This window comes from Cyclopterus lumpus, chromosome 6 (assembly GCF_009769545.1).
Source record: "Cyclopterus lumpus isolate fCycLum1 chromosome 6, fCycLum1.pri, whole genome shotgun sequence".
NCBI lineage: Eukaryota > Metazoa > Chordata > Actinopteri > Perciformes > Cyclopteridae > Cyclopterus > Cyclopterus lumpus.
This window is the reverse complement of record NC_046971.1, coordinates 7,051,584-7,074,559: the sequence shown is the minus strand read 5'-3', so window position 1 is coordinate 7,074,559 and position 22,976 is coordinate 7,051,584. Positions and strand designations below refer to the sequence as shown.

Genomic DNA, 22,976 nt, shown 5'->3' with positions numbered 1-22,976 from the left:
TTTATGAAAGGTCGCTTTCTGATTTATTGAAAGTGGACAAAAACAACAATCAATGACTTAAAGGTTTGCTCAAATAATAATTAAAAAATAGTAAGAAAAAAGAAAACTCCATTGCTGAAAATGGTGTTAAACGATTGAAAACAACCACTAACTCCTTCTGCAATAATACCGTTATACTTAACTTGCATATAACTACATACGTTTGAAGTCAAGTCAAATACATTTGCAATGTAAGCTCAATGTGCTCCACACACAACAGATGAGATCCAGAGAGTTCAGGAGATAGTTAGACCAATGCGTGGTTTGTAATCAGTGAGCAATATTTTTCTTTCAATATAAATATAAATATAATCATTCATAACGTCATCAGACCAGGCAGCATACAAATATATTTCGTATCTCACGGTTATCTTGCGATACTGTACACTACCAATTGTCCTCGTATGCATCGGCGCCGTGGCTTAGATGGTTAAAGCGCCTGTTTAGTAAACAGGAGATCCTGGGTTCGAATCCCAGCGGTGCCTTTTCACGGTGCAGCCCTTAAGTGACCATTCACCTACTGTAACTGTGTCTGGGACAGGGTTATTATATTGAATTTGATCGCACATTGTTATATATATAATATGCTAACAATGTGCGTATATATAGCTATATTACTGCGTTGGTTGTCTCGTGTGAATGACTCTTCAGAGCACCTTTGTATATGTTTGTATTTTGCATAACAACATACATTGTTGGAGTTACAACAATTGATGAACTGAAAATAATAATCGATAAGGCTATCGAGGTTATAAGGTCAGAGAATATTTTCTGGTCAGGATTTCAGAGAAGTATATTTGCAACCATATTGACACATAATGGGGACACAATCTATTATATTTTACCTGCCATTTGGGATTACAATTATTATACTCTGAGTCTGAGTATAATAATTGTGTACCTTTGTTATTATTATCCACAAACCTACACTTTCTAGTAGGTCCAAATCTCACTTGTCTGCCGCAAAGCTATATAAATAGCACTGCACCTTTCCGGTTTTGACTGATAACTTCACAATATTTATGCCCCATATTGTGCTTAATGAAAGACAAGATAAAGCTGCAACGGTATCCAAACAGAAACCTAAATGTTGCTATACAGCATCAACATCTACGTCAAAAGTCCAAACACATCATGATGAAATTGCATAAAGCAGAGAGTGCGCTGCAGACAGCACTACAACAAACACAGCTAACACTATAAATAGTTGAGAGGCAACATGTACTTGCTGCCAAGTTATTATACTAATAGTAGATTCTGTGAAAAAATACATAGCTGAGGAGGAGGATATCAGATTCACTGCGAAACTAGTGAACCTTTGTTATGCAATCTGTCTATTGTGAGGTTTTCATCCAAAGCCTTTCTGAGCATGTTATTCCCTTATGAGAGACTCAACAGTAGAAACTGTTGGGATGAGGAATGACCCACTTAACCGGTAACATATGCAACCCTGGGTATGACTTATTGAGCCCATATGACTTACTGTTCATCCTTTGACTTTATCCCAAAACAACCAGAAGATGTGTAGTGGTGAAAGAAATATTATGAAGTAGAAAAAAAAACATACATACCACAATATTTCTTAATACACATCTTTGGATCATTACATGTTTTAATAAGGCTAAACATGAAGGGGAATAAATTCGTGCATATTGCAAGTCCACGATTGACTGCACGCGACTCCCCGCCAGAGGGAGCGCGTGCCATCTATAGGTAGAGGTTAGTGTGTGCTCGTGTTTTAGTGTGTGAGAGAGAGAGAGAGAGAGGGAGAGGGAGAGAGGGAGAGAGAATCCGGCTGCTGCCGCTGAGCCGCCCGCTCCTTGCTGAGGGGAAGAGGAGGAAACATGAGCTCCAGGAAAGGTGCGTATCCCTCAGCCTCTAACTTGACCACGCTCGCGCACTCCTTTCTGCTTGTAATACAAATATAAAAGGTGGCGAAAGTTACGTGTGCAGCCGAGCCAACCCGGGCATGCAAAGCGACGCTAAATGCCCGGTGCCAGCCAGATTTCAAGAGCCTAATGATGTGTGTTTCTTCTCTCTCTCTCTCTGTCTCTCGCTCTCTCTCTGGTTCTCCCTCCCCACCCCCACCACCACCACCCCGTCCATCCTACACCCTTCTCCCGGACTTGTCGTGCCCGTGGTTAAACGTTACCCCACCCATGGCAGTGATGGCCATCCAGGCCAGGAAAAGGAGGCCGAAGGGGAAGAAAGACAGAACGGGTCACCATCGTAGGTAAGTAAGCAGGGCGGCGGTCGGGGACTGTTCGACGTAGTGAGAGTGATGTGTTTGTTTTCCGGGGTTTTTTGTTGTGTTGGCAGCCCGGTCCGTCTGCGCGTGACGCCCGGCGCTGCTGCCGGTGCGTCGCCGGTATAGACCGTGCGCACATATGGCACAAGGCGTGTATATGTTCAGCACACGAGACGTGCCACTCTGGAGTGTGTGAAGTTTGACCATTTATATTAGAGGACTCTGATCACTTGACTCCCTCACGGCGGTTTCCAACAACATTTGCACCCCCAGTATAGCCTATACAATCCCGAAGATTCATACCTTATGTTGTGCTTGGTTTCACTACTGATGGCCTCTTGATTGATTTTTTTGGGGGTGTTTTTTTTTTTTTTTTTAAACCGGGGCTTGCAAAAAGAGGTGTGACAGATGTGGCAGCTCATTTCCTTGGCCCCTTCTGCAGCAGGGATAAGGAGTGAAACACCTCCCTTTTGAGAATCTCTCACATGGTGTTTGATTATGTAACTTTTCTTGCATTTGTTGGAGCATTGTTTCCTGCTGTGTGTGTGTGTGTGTGTGTGTGTGTGTGTGTGTGTGTGTGTGTGTGTGTGTGTGTGTGTGTGTGTGTGTGTGTGTGTGTGTGTGTGTGTGTGTGTGTGTGTGTGTGTGTGTGTGTGTGTGTGTGTGTGTGTGTGTGTGTGTGTGTGTGTGTGTGTGTGTGTGTGTGTGTGTGTGTGTGTGTGTGTGTGGTTTTATTCGGCAGTCTCTCAGGATGAGATGCACGGGTATTTGCAGCCCCGGCGTGCGCGGCTGCAGCGCAGTGGCTCTGTAAAGTGCATGCGAATTGGAGTGGGGAGAGTGGGGGCTTACTTCATGGCACGATGCTATTGGAGCGACGTCACCGGCAGCCGAAGAGGGCGTCAATTAGGTGATACCCACGGTGTGGCCTCCCCCAGGGGGCAGCACGGTGTCTGCTGCTCGAATTCGCTGAAAATGAACATGGAATTACAGCAGGCAGATGTGTGCAAAAAAATCAATTCATAAAGCCAGTGGTTGCTCTGAGAGAGGTGACATGCTGTGGATGTGGCCTTTCGCCATGGGATATATAGAGCAGGGCTTAACTCTATATAGGGATAAGGATTAAAGCAGGACAGAAGGACAGAGAAAATGAGAAATACAATGACTCTTGATGCATTATTATTTTTAAAGATATTCACAATGAAATGTGGCTGCAGTTTGTGATTATTGTGAATGTTATTTGCTTAACATCTTCTGGTAATAGATTAATCATTTAGTCTAAATGTGCAATTTATCACTAACATCAGTGACAAGCCTCAAATTCTCACATTTCAGATGCTTAAATTATTATTATTTTTTTGCTTGTTGGAAGACTTAAACACGATTCAATTATCAAAATAATTGCAGCTTAATTTTCTGTCAATGGACTATTTGTCCCAGCTGTACAATGAAGGAAATCATGTAAGCTGCTTATCAGACGCTTATCCAGGTCTGGGTCACAGTAGCATCTCTCTCTCTCTCCCTCTCTCTCTCTCTGTGTTCTCTCTCACACCTTCTATTGCTCACACATTCACTTTCATTAGCATTGTGATCTGCTTTGATACATCCAGAGTCATGCCTGGCCTCTACTGAAGTGCTTCACACAGCTGGGGGAAAGCTTTGTGTTCAGTAACCACCACAAACACACATGTAAACACACATGTACAAAAACCCATACACAGTCAGAAGACACACACACCCATGTCCACCACAAATGTAGACGTTCCCGTTCAGAGCAATGAGTGCAGGCTCAGTCAATGCATTGTCACTGAATTCTCATCTTTTCAGCCGATATAACTTCCAATGGTTGAACTCATTAATTCAGAAAAACATGCACATAAGTGCAGGCACAAACAAAGGATTCCCGACTAGGACTCCATACTGTGTGCCATCTTACCTGATCTCGCTCAATCTGGCCGACAACAGGGGTAGAAGAGAGATTTAACTAATCCGTAGAGGAACATCATGGTATCAGACTGTGATCCATTGTCCTTTTATCAGCATAGCATACCCAGATATGTGTTGTCAGTCATTCTCCTCCGAAACTCCTCCACTCAGAGTAAATAAGTCAGAGTCATGCTGTGGGCATGTGAGGTCAACAACACTTTGCATTAAATAGAAGTGTAAACTTTGCATTAAATAGAAGTGTAAAGGTAACACAGTTGTGGTCGATGCCGTGAACCGGTACAGGGTACCAGCGTATGGATGCAACACAACTGGACTGACAATCGCAGTCTGTACACACCAAAACAGTCCAAAGAGAACTCCTCTGGTAACATTTTAAACAGCTTTTATGATCCACATACACATGAGAAGTATTCAAACAGATATGTTTGTCTTCATTAAGTCACAGAAGTGATGTTTTTGCTCTGCACTTTCTAGAGATCAGTTATCGTTGTTTAATAAAGTGTGTCTATACTGCAGCAGCATTTTTTTTCTTTGATTTTCTTGTTGACTTTGGTGATGTGGCTTTAAGTGGGTGACAACTAATTGATGGTAAGTACATTTTCTTTAGAATTTAAAGGTCCTTACAGTATCAATGCTACTGACTTCCTGATCCCCTGACTTTCCATCTTAAGCCAGCATTAGATCAGAATATCAGTCAGCCCAATATCTTAGTCAACGTCATTCCTATCCGCCTCAGTTGTACTTTGTGTATGTTAATGGTTAGCAAATGTTAGCATACACATGTTAAACTCAGATGGTGAACCAGGTAAATGCTACCTATAATTATGAGCATGTTAGCCTCGTCACTGAACACAGTTTATTTGCAGATGCAGTCAAGTTATTTATTAACTCTGTCATGAGATCAGTCATCTTTTAATTTGTCACACACCCCATTGATCAGCTACTGACAGGTTTTTTCTTAATTAATTTATTTTGCAGGGACAATGCACACTAATCAACAGTAGGACTGTAAGTGAGCCGGAGTTAGCCAGAGAGGCTTATTTCCATCTGCTGTCCCTGGCCAGATGTTTGTAAGGCAGCCTAAAATAACAAAATCTCAAAATAAAATGGAAATAAAATTTATAGACAAACTGACAACAACATATAAACAAAACCAATACACAGCAAAAAGAAAGGGTACAACAATAGACCAGAGACATAACGGGCTGCAGCATGCATCAGGCAGAACAAACCCAGCTACAATACAACATACACATAAAAAACAAATGCACATATAGGAGAAACAACCATCAGGACAGAGAGCATAACAATGATTGCACACCTGATTGGCAACAAGCCATTCTTTCAGGTTATGCTTGAACGTTTTGTACGTGTTTTGTGCACGTATGTGTGGCGGCAGAGCATTCCACGAGTGACCTGCCTTCACAGAGAATGTAGATTTGCTAAACGAGCTTGACCTATATGAAATGACACAATCACCTCTTGTAGCAGATCTAGTGAGTCTTCTGCTTTGACTGCCTTGTTTAACAAATTCACTAAGCGGGGGCGGAGCCATACCATTTAAAATTTTAAAAACCAGACACACATCAGTGAATTTAATGATGTTCTCCCAACTCAGGATGTGGTGTTTTGTGAGAATATTGCAGTGACGGTGGCTTTTTTTAAAATCAAGTATTTTTATGGCTTGCTTATGGAGAATGTGAATAGATTTTAATGTTGTGCTGTTGGATTGTGCCCAGCTGGTTAAGCAGTGTCTTATATATCTAAAATTCATGAGATTAAATTTCAAGACCTTTGTCACATGGTTTACCTGTTTTTTTAAAAGAGAGATTAGAAACAATAAAAACACCTAAATATTTAAAATTGGACACTACCTGTAGCCTCTCACCAGCAACATAAAAGTCTGGCTCCGGTGACACTGCAAGCCTCTTTGTGAAGAACATACAAACAGTCTTTTTAACATTCAGATGAAGGCAGGAATTTGCAAGCCATTTAGTTACATTAGTCAGTGTGGACGTGAGTTTAAGTGCAGCTTGTTCTTTGTTCTTTGTATGCACATAAATCACTGTATCGTCAGCATACATTTGAATATCACACCCATCGCATACATCCGGCAAATCATTAATGTATAAACTGAATAAAAGGGGTCCCTGGGGTACTCCCACAGTAGATCTTAGAGTAGATGATGAAACATCACCCACTCTGACACACTGTGTTCTTCCTTCAAGGTAGGATTTCAGCAGGGCAAGAGACTCTCGGGAAAAGTTAAAACTTGACAATTTATTAAGCAGGACATTGTGATTAACCGTATCAAAAGCCTTCTTGAGGTCAAGAAAAACCGCTGCTACCACCCCCCCTTTATCCATTTTAAGTTTCACTTTCTCTAAGAGGAAGCAGTTGGCGGTTTCAGTCGAATGATTGGCCCTGTAACCAAAACGTGTTGTGGATGTTGTTTCAGGATTTTTTAAAACTTTTACTCTTTTCGCAGATTACAAAACAGGGTGACACAATTTGTCTCTGAGGGCAACTGCGTCATCCGTGAGGCATTGCATGCTAAGGGACAATTAAACTTGATGTTGAAAAGCTCCAGCAGTATAGATCAGACACATGTTGGAGAGCAACTGCATGAGTGGCATGCTGAGCGAGTTTGGAAGCAAGAAACCGATCTATTGGTCTTGCAGCTGCAAGTCTCTTCCTCAAAGCCTTTTTTCCAGCTTTTATTATTCTGTTCAATGTGCAATGTCAGCAAAATTCAAAGACACCGGTTGTGATTTGGAAGCGCAGTTGTGCTTTGGTGTTATTTTGTTGGATTCATATACAGCTAGATATTAGATATATTTGAAATTGGTTGTGACCCAGAAGAGAAGTTCATACTGAGTTCGCTTTGATACACTGTATCTTTTTGGCCTTTTGAAGTTTAGGCTATTTCCTGCACATCGTAACCTGATCTTATCTCTTTATCAAAGTTCAAAGTTAGCTTGATTGTCACTTCTTCCATTTGTGCAAACATACAGAAGATCTGAAAGTACGTTTCTCTCTTGTCCAACATAAAGTGATTGTAGTAATCCATCCATCCATCCATCCATTTTCAACACCGCTTATCCTCATTAGGGTCACGGGGGCGCTGGAGCCTATCCCAGCTGACATAGGGCGAAGGCAGGGGACACCCTGGACAGGCCGCCAGTCCATCGAGGGCACATGTAGGGACATACAACCATTCACTCTCACATTCACACCTATGGGACATTTAGAGATCAATTAACCTGCAGCATGTCTTTGGACTGTGGGAGGAAGCCGGAGAGCCCGGAGAGAACCCACGCTGCCACGGGGAGAACATGCAAACTCCACACAGAAGGACCGCTCCGACCGGGAATTGAACCCGCGGCCCTCTTGCTGTGAGGCGACAGTGCTAGCCACTACACCACTGTGCAGCCCCATGTGATTGTAGTAATAATAATAATAAATAAAAGTAATAAAGTGCAAACAGCACTTTTTATTCCAGTGGGTCTCAACCTTTTTTCAGCCAAGTACCCCCTGACCAGTGTAAAGCATTCTTGGTTGAAAAAAAGATGGAATACACAGCGCTGTGCCACCAGTGTCTGATTTATTATCGAATATATAACATTCAGTTTATGAATTTTATTTAATATTCATTAAATAATTTGTGTGTGTGTGTGTGTGTGTGAGAGACATACACGATAGGAGTTGAGGCTTTGAAAACAAACTGGTACTGCACCAACTGAGATGTTGCGTATGGTCCAACCGGTTGAGAAACTAATGCTAAAGATTTAGCATGGTTTAATTCAATAAAGGTTCCTACCAGCTTTTCTTATACCAGACGGTGACAATTATTTTCAGTATTGTTCAATCTGCTCATTGTTTTTAGTGGGAGTTTAACTAATATCAACAAAATATGAACACTTTGCCAGTTGCCGCCGGAGCCAGAAAAAGGAACAACAGTTCTGATAGCGTTTGTTTATTCATATGTTTATTTTTCTCACTCAATCATCCCTCCCTTTATTGACTTTAGGGCTGTCACTTGAAATTAATAGACCATCACGCCCTTTGTTGTTCATGTTACCATGGAAACACTGCCTGTGTGACTCTTTAGACGAGTAGCAATAATAAAAACAACATTGATGCAGTAGTTCTGAGGTATGGTAGAGTAGCAATTTTCTGTACTCTGGCTTTTAAAATGACAACTATTAGTCCAGATACATACGACTAAGGTTATTGCGAGAGCTTTGACGAGCAACCCTGTCATTGACCTTTGACCTGTCATAAGTTACCCATCGTTGCGTGTGCGTCCTCTGCAAGTCAACTAACTGTCTACCCTTGATTAAAAATCAAACGTATGATCCACATGGTTGAATTCAGATTGTAGATCGTGGCCGCTTCTCCCATTAGACGATGACAACTCACAGCAGGTTTCAAGTGGCCGAGGCTTTGATGGGAATTGCCTCCAAGATTAAATAGATCTGGATCAGCATACCCAAACAGATTGGGGTTGTGAGGGTGAAAGATATATATATATATATATATATAAAGTGACACCAGAAAAATAGCATTCATAAGTCTAAATGCTAATATTTTCCTTGTGACATATATCTGTCAGCTAGCGGTGCCATTCGTAGCACTATGGACCTTTCCGCATGAAATGAGCTGCTCTTTCCTGACTAATGTTTCCACACATAGCATTGTAAACGGCATTGATTTTTTGAAAACCCAGACCGTAGTCTTTAACTGAAGAGGCAGCTGGCTAGAACACTGTGCAGAGACGAGACAGGCTTTATTTACTGGTATCAGGCAGCAAGCTGAAGCTGGAGTCACGATTGGCAACACATGTCGAGGTTTTATGAATTCATGAAACTGAAGCAGGTTTGATACATGACATATTTTGGGTGGCAGTAGGACCAGAGGGTCGCTAACCCAACTCTCCCACACGGATTATGGAGCGTAAACTTTTAGCGAGAGGCGCCAGTTCGCCCCCTGGGCATTGCCGATGTGCCCTTGGGCAAGGCACAGGAACCCCAAACAGCTGCTCCCTGGATGTTGTATAGTAGCTGCCCACCATACTATAGGATGGGTTAAATGCAGGGGATACATTTCACTGTGTGCTGTGAGCATGAGTAACACTAAAAGTTTATTAACATTTATATTTTGGTTTGTTTACACAATGTAAATAATAATCATCATGTACATACTGTTGTATAACATTTTTATACAGGCTCGCCATATTTTTAAAGATCATTTTATGACTTTTATTAGGTAATGATAACGGAGATATAGAAGACAGGGAACTAGGTAGACAGACAGGTGCAACAAATGATAATAGTCGGCATCTTAACCCCTCAGGGTAGAGTCCATCTAAATTATATTTTTTTTATTGGGGTTTCTGAATGCTGTTACTTATTTTTAGTTTGATATAAGATAAGATATTGCCCGTATGTGAGATATTACAACTAACTTCAACATGTGTGGATGTTTTCTTGCCAAGAGTTGGATTAGAAGATTGATAACCCTCCCAGACCTGTCTATTAGATATGGTGCTAAAATTAGTTTATCTTAGCATAACGACAACAGGTGGAAACAGCTAGCTTACAGCTTTCTGAAATAACAAAATCCACCACCCACCATCTCCTCTGTGGTTTACACAACAGCCCCGTAAAATCAAAAATTGCCATTTTTCCAGTCTAAACTAGTCTAAACTAAGCCAGCTTCATATTTAACCTACGGACCTGGAAGTATCAATCTACTCATCTGACTCTTTGCAAGTGCATTTCCCAAAATGACAGACGTTTGGGGTTTTCCATTCCATTATTTCATTCCATCATGTTATTTTCTTTTTGGTCACGTGTAAGATGATTAATTCCCCTTATAGATTAGCAAGTGGTAAGCAAAAGGTTCCCTGTTAATGAATTGAATTGATTCCCTTGGGAGCTGGTGAGTCCAGCTCCTGTAGCAATGGGTGAACACCAGTGACCAGACCCCCCAGTTTAAGGAGTAAGCCATGGTGGCTAGTATGTAATGTATTGTACAGACGTGAGGAAGAGCTCCGAAGATTTGATCTATGGCATGCAGATTGGTACTACTAATAATAAAAGCTTCAATACTGCTGCCTGACTGGATGGAGCTGATGGCGGGTGCTGAGAGCAGAGCATGTATGCTGCATGTAGAGAGAGAGAGAGAGAGAGAGAAACAGTGATAGGCAGGCCGAAAGCTAGAGAGGTGGAGCAAAAGATAAAGAGCAAGAATAAGAGGGAGGAAGACTGAGAAGGTGAACAGGAGAGTTTGCATGTGTGAGCTTGTGTCTGGCCAACCATTAGCAACAGGAGAGCCAGGGATGGAGAGAGTGAGTAAAGAAAAGGGGAGAAAGGGAATTAGAGGATGCCACAGGGTGGCTGAAGGCAGGAAGCAAACACATGCGGGAAAGCACATATGTCGCTGCTGAATGGTCCACACTGTGTTCGGTTTGTTTGTGTCCGTTTGTATTTTCATTGCCATGGAGGAGCCATGGTCTGTCATGTCTGGATTGTGAGGCGTAACTAATTGTATTTGAGCCTGCGGTACTAGATTTTATAGTGACAGTTGAGCAGAATTAATTGCCATTTGATGCTGTGTTCATATAGCGTACATAAAAAAAAAAATGAAATACTGAAAACAGCTGCCTGCTGGTGGAAATGGGGCTGAAGTGATGCGAGCAGTGAGCCTGAACCAAGACAGAGAAGTTGCAGGCTGTAAAACCAAAAAGAATTTGCTTCAAAAATATTCTAAAATGCTTAGTGGAGCAGCTGCTGTTGGTTTTTTGTCCAAGCCTTGAAAACGTAATCCTAAATGTATTTTTCTTTAGTCCTACTGTGTGATAATAAATAACCCATATATAACTGGTATTTGTGGACATCATGCTGTCAGAGAGCTTGGCTATATGCCCCTCACAGATCCATTTATTGTTATACATACTGAATTGTAATGTGATATTAGCTGCTTCCTCTGTAGTGTCTGAGTGGGAATGATTTCCTCCCTGATGGCCACAGTGCCAGTATTATTGCTGGCTAATTTAATATACTGTAGAAGTAGGCCACTCCAGTAGGTGTTGAAGTAGGAACTCCTGAAGAAAAACTCCCAATTTAAACTCACCTTTTCCAAAGCAATTAGTTAGGTGTGCTGGTTTTGTGAGTCATGTTTGTCTGGACCTTAACGAGGCTAAAGTTGAGTGTTTTTCCTTTTTTCAGCTCAAGGTATCAAGTCTGCCAGCACTATAATCTGTTATATGAACTGCTCCAAAAAGCTACTAGTGGATTTTTCTTTTGGATTTTGCTCCCCTTTGTCAAAGTAGATGTTTGTTTGAGCTCTTTAAGGATTTTCCTCCTGCTTTCACAGAACGCTGGCCAAGGAAACACCAGAGCACAGAACAAGAGTGAATTAAAAGACGAGGGGAGGGGGTCCCATGTTCAGAGTGTGTGTGGTCAAAATAGGATTTGTTCAGCGAGGGACATGGATTTGTTCCCCTCATGTAATGCGTCTGAAGTGCAGGCCAGTGGGTCATTGTGGAAGGAGGAAGGGAAGACAGTAATAGGGCATGTAATTCTGCGAGGGCAGGAGCTCCTCACAGTAGGGAGGCTCAACACAGGGCAGTCGCTCTCCACTGCCACCTTCTGGTGAATCTGCTTATGAAGATGCTTTTCTGATGGAAGTTTTCTGATCATTTATGCATTTCTTACCTTCAAAGTTATTCTTTTACCGCAACCTTTCTCAGTTTTTAATATGACTTTACATTTTTATGCTAGCAAAACAACGTGTTGACGAGCTGGGAAAGTGGTACTTCTCAATGTGAAGTCTATCAAGTAAATCCTTTATTATATACCTTTATTTTGATAATTCAATTCTTGGGACAAGTTTTACACACATTATGTAGAGAAGACAGAAAGCTTATTTCCTCTTTTCCTCAGCATAAGCTGTAGTGTTATTGAAATGTGCTGAGCCAGCTGAGACAGCCCCCCGAAAGCAGTTATTCTTTGACAAATTAGCTGAGTTCGTATTTATACTTCACCAAACTCATTATAAAATTGTACATGTGGGTTATTATAGTTATTCGGCATGGTCACAAATATGAGCTTGATTTCACTTCTGTCTGATATTGCCAGGAACTGTAAATAAAACATAACACCCCTTGCATTTTGCAATAAATGTTTGCATAATCTTGTCTGTGTCGTCACTAGCTATGCACCTCTACTAAGCGTGATGCTGCAGATCACTTAAAGATAGGATTATCAATGTTGAGAAACGAGCAACTAAATGATCCGACCTTAAAACCCAGCCGATTGTCTCTTTTCCAGTAAGTAGCTCGTAGCGCTAGCTCCAAAAGTCCCTAAATCTAGTCAGGAAGTTGTCAAGTCCCCCGAAATCATCATAATGAACGTAAACATTGAACATGGCTATTGTTAGTGCTGACAGCTGTCAAGCCAGCAGCTCGTGGAAGATAATTGCTGTCGGGATGTAAAGAGAATTTCAGAAAATACAACAAAAATCTTTTTTGAAGAACATTACCAACCCTAGCTTTAATAAATAAATAAATAAACACATAATAATAATCCAGGTCATCCCATGACTTTTCAGTGCTTGGTTAATAGGTTTTGCACAAAGTGAACCACCACCAATGATTTAAAGTAATTGCCCCCTTTAAAAAGTAGGAACAGTTCAACACAAACCCAAAAGCCTCATGGAACGCAGCTTCAGTTTCAGTTAATTGTAGAGAGCCTTTTTTTTTTTTCATAATGAGTTACCAAGATGCTGCTCACGTCGCCAGTGGGGTTTTGATGGATCAGAGTGGAGCACATTTAAACAATTCCCCCCTCATTTATTCACCAATAATCACAGATATCATGATGAATGCGTACACGCAGGTAAAGCAGGGCAGGATCAATACTCATTCCAATGGTGATGGATCGCCTGTGTCGGCTGTAATCACCGCTTCTCGCGTTGGCGGTCTAGCCACAAGGCATTTGTTTGTCTCCGTATCTTTACAGCACACTAACCCAGATCTCTGGAGAGAGTGTGTAACATGCGTGTCCTGCCCAGTCCCATGCATTCGCTCTATTCTATCAAGGCAGCTGCTGCCTTTGTAAACATTGAGTAATTGGCAACGCGTGCAGTCTGGTGTCCTCGTTCATCCACGCATCGAAAACCTGGCTGGAAATTCTTGTTGTATTCTCGTCAGAGTACAGGAGTCAGAGGATTCTGGCAATGTAGTCATGAATGGAAAAGGTGGTCCAACTTATGTTTGGCCAAATGAGCAAATCATCAAAATTACTAGGTAGGGCCGCAAATAAGGATTTTCTTTTTTCTTTTAGTCCAAGATGACATTTTTAAATGTCTTGTTTTGTCTGAGCAATCGTCCAAAATCCCAAATAAATGTTATTTCCTATAAGACAATGAAAAGCAGCAAATCCCCCAGTGGTATGCTGTAACTTGGGAATGTTTGTAATTTTGACGGATTATTCGATTATCATTATGGGGTCGATTTAATTAATCGGTTCAGCTCTTATAAAGTCCTCAAGAAGTTTAGAAATCTACATTTTTCTTCATATTGAATAGTTGTAAAGGGGTTGCAATGTATTTCATGTATTTCATGAATAACATGGGAATAACCACCTCTGTGATTAGTAACTAAAACTAATATTTAATGTGCACAACCAGAGGCTAATGTGAATGTCTTTAGTTTTCAAAGTATTGACAAATTAGATTTTTGACCTGATGATGGCGAAATGAAAGTGTTTACAATAAATTCTTAGTGGGACATAACTATTTCTTTTAACAAAAGTGTGCTATCCATCTAATAGTTGTTGAGATATTTCAGTCTGGATTAGGGTGATTTGCCAAAATCGTCTATCCCGATATAGGTTATAATTTTGAGGCATATATTCCAGTCTGTGTTTGAACTTGAAGGCTGTAATCTCACATTTCATCTCAGTCTCGGTCTATTTCAGTCACATAACTCATTGTGTTGGCAGGCCTGGCTTCGCTCTGTCCCCATCCTGCAGGGCTATTATCGCAGAACTCTGGAGCTGGAAACACATGTGGGCCTTATTGTTGTACAAAGCCCAGGACTATTTTCTCAGAATGCTTCATGACATTAGGAAAAGAAAACACCTTGTTATTTTCCTGTTTATCCTTGTTTGGCCTCCCAAAGTGCTGCTTTCTGTACTTTTCCTCGGTGCCTCGTATCAAGTGGACTGTGCAGGTTTGAGTCTCATGATTGTATTTCTTATTCTGTCCATTAGATGGTAGCCATGTCCCAGTTTGTAGTCTTGTGATGAAAGAAGTCACTGTAGGTCCTGTTCTTCCCCCTCAGGGTTTTTTTGTCTGTGCTGGAAATGGATGAATACTTAAATCAATCAGATTCTGTGGTCCTTGCATGATGAATACAAGGCTTGCAGTTTTATGTGAGTCAGTCAAGTAGACAAATATCCCATTTCACTTCTTTTAAATTCTCTCATTTCATCTTTTAAATGTTCACGTTTGTCAAAATAAATATTTGCAGAAGGGCCCGCTGGTTTGGTGCTTGGTGGTTAGACGTGTCTCTCGGTAACCATAAGGTCAAAGGTCACTGGATTGATTAGAGCAGGAGGCAGCAAAATACAAAAACACTTATTCATAGTGCTTTTACAAAGGGTACCCCAGAAATGAGATTTTATAATTTGAATGGTCAAACTATAAGAATGCTAGTTATTATTTGAAAATAGATTATTAATGTATAGAGTTAAATATCGCCATGCCCGCAAACTCCATTCATGTTGCATATAAATAAGGATAAAATTAGATTTATAGTAATTTAATTGAACACTGGTGACTGTCAATAAGCTTGCTACTGATTAAGATAATACACTATTAGCAACATTAGAGGGCTAATCAGTGTTGTGCCTGATGTGTGTATGGGCAGATTTAATAGACTTGCAAGAAACATGAAATTATTACTCTTAAATAAAAGAAATGGAAAGATCAAAATAGAGGACACAAATAATGTGTAGTAACGATTTTTGTCTTGGACCGTTGGACGCTGCGTCACAAACTTCTCACAAACTGTCCTGCAGGCACATCAGTACATATACAATACGCTGACCACCCAAACCCCTTCATCTCCGTTAAGCGTTGCTCCTGGACCGGTCCCCCATTAGTGAAGTGAAAGGGCGTTAAGAAAAGAGAAGTCTGGGTGTTGGTGTCAAGTGTTGCGATGCAATGCATGTCAGCCCGGTGAAGCAGCCGGGGTCAGAGTGCAGGGACAGAGGGCAGAGGTCACTCATTCATCAATTAAACACACACCACTCTGCTAATGAGCTCTCACAAACACACACACACACACACACCTACACACACACACACACACACACAACCAGGTGCTATTACTGGGTCATAATCAGTTTTAGCTTTTGCTAAACTGTACATATTCTCTCCCCTCTCGCTCTCTCTCTCCTCGCCAACTTATTGCACACGAGTACAGACAAACACACACACACACACACACACACACACACACACGCACACACGCACACACACCCCAACACAAACTTACTTTAACTTGCAAAGTGCACACATTCAAATATATTGCTGTAGAGTGCCTTTCTCCGGGGTAATGAGGCACAGAAAGTGCAATCTGCTTACCTGTGTATGTCTAGATGAATTACGAGCACTCAACACTGACCGGTAACTGTGTGTGTGTGTGTGTGTGTGTGTGTGTGTGTGTGTGTGTGTGTGTGTGTGTGTGTGGTCAGAAGGGTTATGGCTTTTTCCGCTTAGCTGGAAGAAACTAGAGTGACGGGACATGAGATGGAGAGGAGAAAGTGGAGTGATTCGAGGCACAGAGTAAGATAGAAGCCCATGGCGAAACGGTATTGTGACCTTTTAAGGAAAAGCACAGGCGTAAATAACAACATGTGACCCAGCTCTCGCTCACCGTCATGGCTTACTGGGACACTGAGATGGAACCAGTCTGGCAACTAATACATGATCCATGATACATGTCTGCACTTCTGAGCTTTTTTCCCCCACAAATCAGATGACCTAAGCATGCAATTTGTAGTTTTTGCAATCACCAAGGAAACCAGTGTGAACTGTTAAAGGAGCACTCTGCTGATTTAATATTGCACTTTCATTAAGTCAGACTCGAGTTCAGAGGAGGCCTATAGAAGACAGGGTAGAGGTGAACACATTATACTGTTTCAACACGCTGAGTCGTCATTGTAATTAGTGAATTGACTTGTGTAAAATTGATGATGTGTCCCTTTAACATTGTCATTAAAAAAAGGTAGGTTTGAAGACACAGATTCTATAAAGAATGGTCGAAGCAGTAAAGGCTGAGATCTCCTCACTTCTAGTATGCAGCATGTGTCAAGTTCCAGAAACCTACACTTCCGTTCATGCAAAATCTGAAATTATTGCCAGGTTCATGTCATAATGCAGTCACCACCGACCTGTAAATATATAGTATATATACTATATATGGATATAGTGTCATAGTCAATTCAACGTATTTCCAACACTCACAAGACTGGTTCTGCAATCAGCTGTCTTGAGTTGTTGTTTCATCTGATAAACATTCTGTTATACTGAGGACATTCACACACTCAGTAGAACTCCCTCCCGTTCAGAGAATTGACCTCAAATCAATGGAGTGAACCTTTTAAGATAGTTACAATCACCATTTGTCTTGTCAGGGTCAGGTCTGCCGATTGGGAAGGAAAAGATACTTCATATTGTAGTACCAGTTCTGACAACGTGTACATCCTTGACGCCCTCTTGAATGCTTCCACGCTCATATTAACAATGTACGTTTGTGTGTGTGTGTTGTGTGCTTGTGATCAGGTTCACATCCAGTATCCACCGGCTTTGTCGTGCAGTCTGAATTATCGAGTCCCAAAGGCGAGTGGGCTCCATATGGAAGTCTGTAGCAAAGAAAATGAGCCGCTCCAAGGCAGACCCGAGGCTATCAGTATGTCAATCAATCTGGACACACACACACACACACACACACATAATTTAAGATGAACCCCTTTGTGTGTATGTAGTTGTGTGTGCTTGTGTGTCTCTCCACTTGAGGGCAGTGTTTTCTCTGCAGACAGTAACAACAAGGCTGCTGACACAAAGAGCAGCGTCACTGTTAAAGTGGAAGCATCTTACCCGTCTGTGTTAACACACACACACACACACACACGCGCACACACACACAGTCCATTGTGTATGCATTTGTCTTCTTATCTGTATGATTGTGCTTTGCTGTGACTCCTGTCTGCGGCTCCATTTGTGTGTTCGAGTGTACTGTTTGCAATGGGACCTGTGTGTGTGTGTGTGTGTGTGTGTGTGTGTGTGTGTGTATTTGCGCGCATAAACCCCTTCTCTCTCCCCAGCATCCACCAGGCAGTGAGGAGAAGTAGGCCGCTTAAAGATAGCTCCCGGCAGCCTCAATACCGACTCCCAAAATATATCTGCTCATGAGAGTCATCAACGCTCTCTCTCCCCCATCTTCCTTATTCTTCTTTTGCTCCGTCTCCTTTTGAAAATAGAACAAGAATCAGCCTTTGAATTTGCAAATTGATACCCTCGGTGAGTTTATGTGTGTGTGTGTATGTGTGTGCAACTGTAAGCACGTGTGTGCGTGTGCTTGTTCCTCTTTATATGAATGAGCTTTTCCATTTTTGGGAATCTTAAGGTTTAACCCTATGGAGTGGTGACATCAAGAGTGTAACACAGCATCCATCAAAATGAGGGCGGTGCATTGAGGAGCTTTGTCACCCATGACAACCTGACCTCGTGGAGAAAGTGAAATAAATGGGCATCTCAATCATTTTGGGCTCATCAAATGTCCAGTTGTGTCCACAAATCCCCCAACATACTCAATTAAGAATGATATAAAACAGAGAAAAGCAGTAACACTCGAGTGGCCGGGATCAAGATTTCTTCGTAAAAACTTAAATGATGCATTCATTTTTTTTTCAATTAATTAAACTGTTGAAGATGCATTTTCTGTGAAATGACTTGTTTCAGCCCTAATTTATATGGTAGCCCGGATGCCTTTGTTGGTTTTCATCTCCAGCCCCCACTTCCCGTTATCCCCCAAAAAATGGTTATTGGAGATAAATAAATAAATTAAAGTGGAGTGTGACCTCTCATATTAGCTCAATATTCCTCTCGCTGCCTTGATGCGTTGATACCGAGTGTGTACTTTACCCCCCGTTGGCCCACATCCACAGAGAATGAGGACAATAGTTTGGCTCAGAGACATGTGCGCCTAATGTAGTCCTTTTATGTGGGAAAGTGGAACTGTATGGAGATCGGAGAGAAAGGGGATCATTGTGTTCCTTTTTTCTTTCTGTCTCTGTCTCTCAGGCATGTCTCTTACGTCTGTGTTTATACTATTATTATTATTTAATAATAATTATTATTAATTATTATTATTATTATTATAAGGTCGTCACAAATGTTTGCGTTCCGTGCATTCCACCAAAAATTAAAGGCAGCGGAAAATTTGTTGTCTATTGATCTGTGGCATTAGGAATGACTGAGTTATGCCATTTGTTTCTTCTCTTGTTTATATATCAAATTTGCTAAAATTGAACCAACGGCGAATAGAAGGAGATAAATGGGTTTGATTTTTTTAATTAAGGAGCTTGGTCTGAAAAGACCGCCATGCTAGCGGCTTGGTGAGCTAAATGCTAACGTCATTTATTTTGTATTGGACAAATATAAATGTGACCTGATGTTGAGTTTACCAAAGTGATTACACTTCATCCTGAGGGGAACATGCATGTACCTCTCATTCATAACAATATTTTTTTTTCTTTCACTAAAAACTAAAAACATAAATCTCATGGTGGAGCAAAGGGAAACCTCAAGGGATCACCAGAGTCAGCAGGATTCCTCCTCTGGAGACCATGAATGTCCGTAGAAAAATTGCATAGCAATCCATCCAATAGTAGTAGAGAATGAAATACCCGACAAAGCAAGATACTTCATCGCACTGGTGGAAAATCCAGCAAATCTAATATTGCAACAAAGCAGCCATGCTCATTAATTTGCAACATTGCTCACAATGACCTAAAAACACACAGCGATATTAAAGACATAGCTGCCTCACACTGTGAAAATCAATCAACTGGTAGAAGAAATATATATATATATATATATATATATATATATATATACATACACAGTATATATATAGCCCGGTTTGAACTCTTTCTATTCATCAGTATGCCTTTGCTGTTTTAAGTCTCACTGACGAACATTTGAATAGTCACATATTTCAGAGAATTCACCTGTAGATACAGTAACCACTTACACTGTATGTGTTCCCCCTGCACACTCCCTGTAAGACTAGGCATTCACATTAACCTCAGGATGGCCTTTTAACCCCCACTGTGCATTTTTCACACACACATCCATACATCCATATAGATGTGCACACATACATCCGCACACCCACTCGCTAATATTGAGGTCAGATTGAGAGAAGGAGACAGAACCCCATCATGGCAAACCCTCCGGCGACCTCTCTGTGAGCTGTTCACTCATGTAAAAGAAGATCCATCTGCGGAAAAGGATGGGGGCAGAAAATAATATAACACACACACACACACACACACACGCACACACACACACACACACACACACACACACACACACACATACACATTAATATACAGTAAGAATCAGAATCCAGCATCCAAGAAAGACAGAGGTAGACATGGGGGTCTAGAGAAAACGAGGAGAGGGGGGTGAAGCAAGGCAGATCTGTACGGTGTTGCCCTGAGATACAGGATGTCGTAATAAGGCAATTGGGGGGGTGAAAGATAGAGAGAGAGAGAGAGAGAGAGAAAGAGAGAGAGAGAGATGGGGGAGAGAGCGAGAGAGAGAGAGAGAGAGAGAGAGAGAGGGGGGGAGGGAGGGACTAATTCAGAGATGAAAAGAGGGGGAGGACAGTGTGCCTCAAGGAGAAAGATATACATTGTCCTGTTGCTCCGACAAGCCAACACCCCTCTGCCTGTGAAGAAAGTGGAACGTTCCAGCTCGCTCTGGGCTCTGTTGTTGTGCAGAGCTGCAGAAGGCCTGATAGAGCCAGCTAGACAGAGAGAGAGAAGGAAGGGAGGGATACATAGACAGACACACACTGTGGATCTAGAGCTTGTGTATTCATTTCATCACCCAGATCAACCAGCGACACTCTGAGGGGAAGGAGACAAAGGGACGAGCAAGACGAAAGGGAGCTTCAGTGTGAGCGGGGAAAGTGAAAGAGGAGAAGGAAGGAAGGAAAGGGAGGGAGGAAGGAAGGAGGCTGGGGCATGAGGAGGGGCGCCTGACTGACATTGCTGCTCCCGCTATCAGCTCACCCACACACACACACACACACACACACAGTCACACACACCGATGTAGACAGACACACACACACACACATTAAGCGCTGCACAGTTGCTGCTCCTTTTTTTATCCTTTCACGGAGCCTTGTCCTCCATCCTTTCTTCTCCTCTGAGCAGAGGACAAGAGAGGAGGAAGAGGAGGAGGGAAAAGGACGAGGAGGAGAAGAGGAGGAGGGGAGGCAGTAACCCTCTCCTCTCCTATACCTAAGCACACAGCAGAGAGACAGATAGGGTGAGAAGTGTACCAAAAAAGAAAGAAAGAGAGAAAGCAGCTTTCTGTTCTATTTCGCCGTCTCCTGTGGTCCCTGGGCCAGCGAGCGGCTAACAGGCACCGCTCATGTCCGTGAACTCGGAGAAATCCTCGTCCCCCGAAAGGTAACACCTCCTCCTCCTCCTCCTCCTCCTCCTCCTTCCCTCTGTCCTCATCTAACATTTCAGCCCCATATATCTGCGTGCTTGTCTTTCTTTCTGTCTGTATATTTTGCCTTCTTCCTCTCCCCCACAGCCCCCTCAGCACCTCCATGTTTTGTGTCCTCTCACTCTCTGTTTCTGTCTCAGTCTGTGTCTCTAAGCTGGTTTCTTCTATTGTCTGGGTCACAGCAGTCTGATTGTAGCAAGGGGGAGAAGAAAAAACGCAGTAGTTCATTGTTGCACGTTTCTGTTGGCTGCTTGAACAGAAAACCCTGACACACACACACACACACACATGCAGTACACACACTTAAACACCGTCTTAAAACACAATCCTTCACACACTTCCACTCGGATACACACTCGAGCTGCTGCCCCCATATGTGGCTGTAAAATACAACAATAACAAGAACACACACACACACACACACACACACACACACACACACACATACTGTCTCTTTATGGCGCTGGAGCACAGAGCTTACACAGCAAGAGTGTCAACACACGTCAACATTAGCACAGCCAGCAGCAGCAGCAGCAGCATCAGTGCATTTCGGCAGCGATGCAGGACAACAGCTCGCCACATGAAGCACCTCAGTGCATGGCATTATTGAACAATGGCACCTCCGAACGTCACGCAACTTCTATGCAACTCCCGCGAGCAGTTGTATCATATTTGGAGCCGCAATCGTAGATTTACACGGTGAAACATTCGATAAATGTGTAAAGCATGAATCGTAAAATTAAGAGGCACCATCATCGCTCACATGGCACACTGACAAAGGCAGACACAGATTATTTCACAATACATGACGAGCACATTTACCTCGGGTAGCCACGGTTCAGAAGCCATTCTCCTCCTTGTTACTCGAGATGAATAGCCTCTTAAAGCATTTGCACATATTCACTCCTAATTAGATTGAACCATGCAGGCTTACAAGATCAAAGTGAGCACTATTTTATTTTATTTTTTACATTATCATTGAAAACATCTTTGCTGTTGTATCGGCTCATAGTTCTGACTTCAGTCAGTCTATTAAGAGTCAAGTTTTCAATTGAAAATGGAATAACAGACGAGAAGGGACATATTGTTGGTAGTTAGTTTCCATTCTCGGTTTTGAGCAGTGCATCCAAAAGTGAATCGGTCAAAGTCGTGATATGTGTCCAAACCGCTTATCTGCAAGCACTGGAAACCATATCCATTCAGATTTAATCGGGCCAAGCCCACGTTCGTCTTTCGGCGTGCAAATGCGGAAAGAGCGCGATTTGACAGGTGCTGGAGGGCGAGGAGCAGGCAGACTGGATGACTCAGGTAGTCACTGATGCTGTGCCAAGTACGATCAAGCAGAGCCGCTGCCATCCACACAACGTGGCGCCAGGCCCCAGACTGGCACACTCAAACTCAGCACAGTGGGCACACAGATCGGCCGAAGTGAACGGCCACTAACAATATCATGCGTTATTACATGGGCAGTTGGGCACAGAGGAGAGCAGCGTTGCATTGGCGGTTTCGTATGGACACGAGGAGAAGTTGACGGAGCAGGCAGTGGATATAGATACACACATAGAAGAAAGGCATTTAAGAGTGAATGGATGGAGTGAAATGATATCTCTATTTTAGTCCTCAATCACTAGCCTTGGTGTGGTTTGTGGATGTCGTTACACGGCTCATTTGTCCCTGCCTCTGTTGTTTGAGTCACAGCCATCTGACTGTAATTAAGAATAGTGCAGCGGCCCCTTGTTTCATGGCAGGTAACAATAAAGCGCCACATTCATGCACACAACTGCTGCCCTCTTTCAACATCTCATATGGCAAAAGCAACAATGCAATAAGTTCCGAAAGCGTGTTAGCGTAACTAGTCATGAGTTGTTGTTTTTTGTATCACTTTCTCTCTCTGAAAAAAAAAACAATAACCCTATCC

General features: G+C 42.2%; 1 protein-coding gene and 1 non-coding gene across 9 annotated transcripts in view; both read left to right on the top strand.

The window, feature by feature from the left end:
* The first annotated feature begins 450 nt into the window (after nucleotides 1-450).
* trnat-agu lies at nucleotides 451-524 on the top strand. Its single transcript has one exon. It is a non-coding gene; the product is annotated as a tRNA-Thr (tRNA).
* Nucleotides 525-1,799: 1,275 nt separating this feature from the next.
* The window catches only part of srpk2 (SRSF protein kinase 2), a 62,466-nt gene continuing 41,289 nt past the window's right edge, over nucleotides 1,800-22,976 (top strand). For 7 of the 8 annotated variants that reach the window (XM_034534406.1, XM_034534403.1, XM_034534404.1 and 4 more), the window contains exons 1-2: nucleotides 1,800-1,899; nucleotides 2,206-2,272. In XM_034534406.1, the coding sequence (XP_034390297.1) occupies nucleotides 1,884-1,899; nucleotides 2,206-2,272 (83 nt within the window). In that variant the 5' untranslated portion in view covers nucleotides 1,800-1,883. Of the gene's footprint in view, nucleotides 1,900-2,205; nucleotides 2,273-20,294; nucleotides 21,016-22,976 lie in introns of those variants that run through there. The other variant, XM_034534405.1, reaches the window with a different exon arrangement.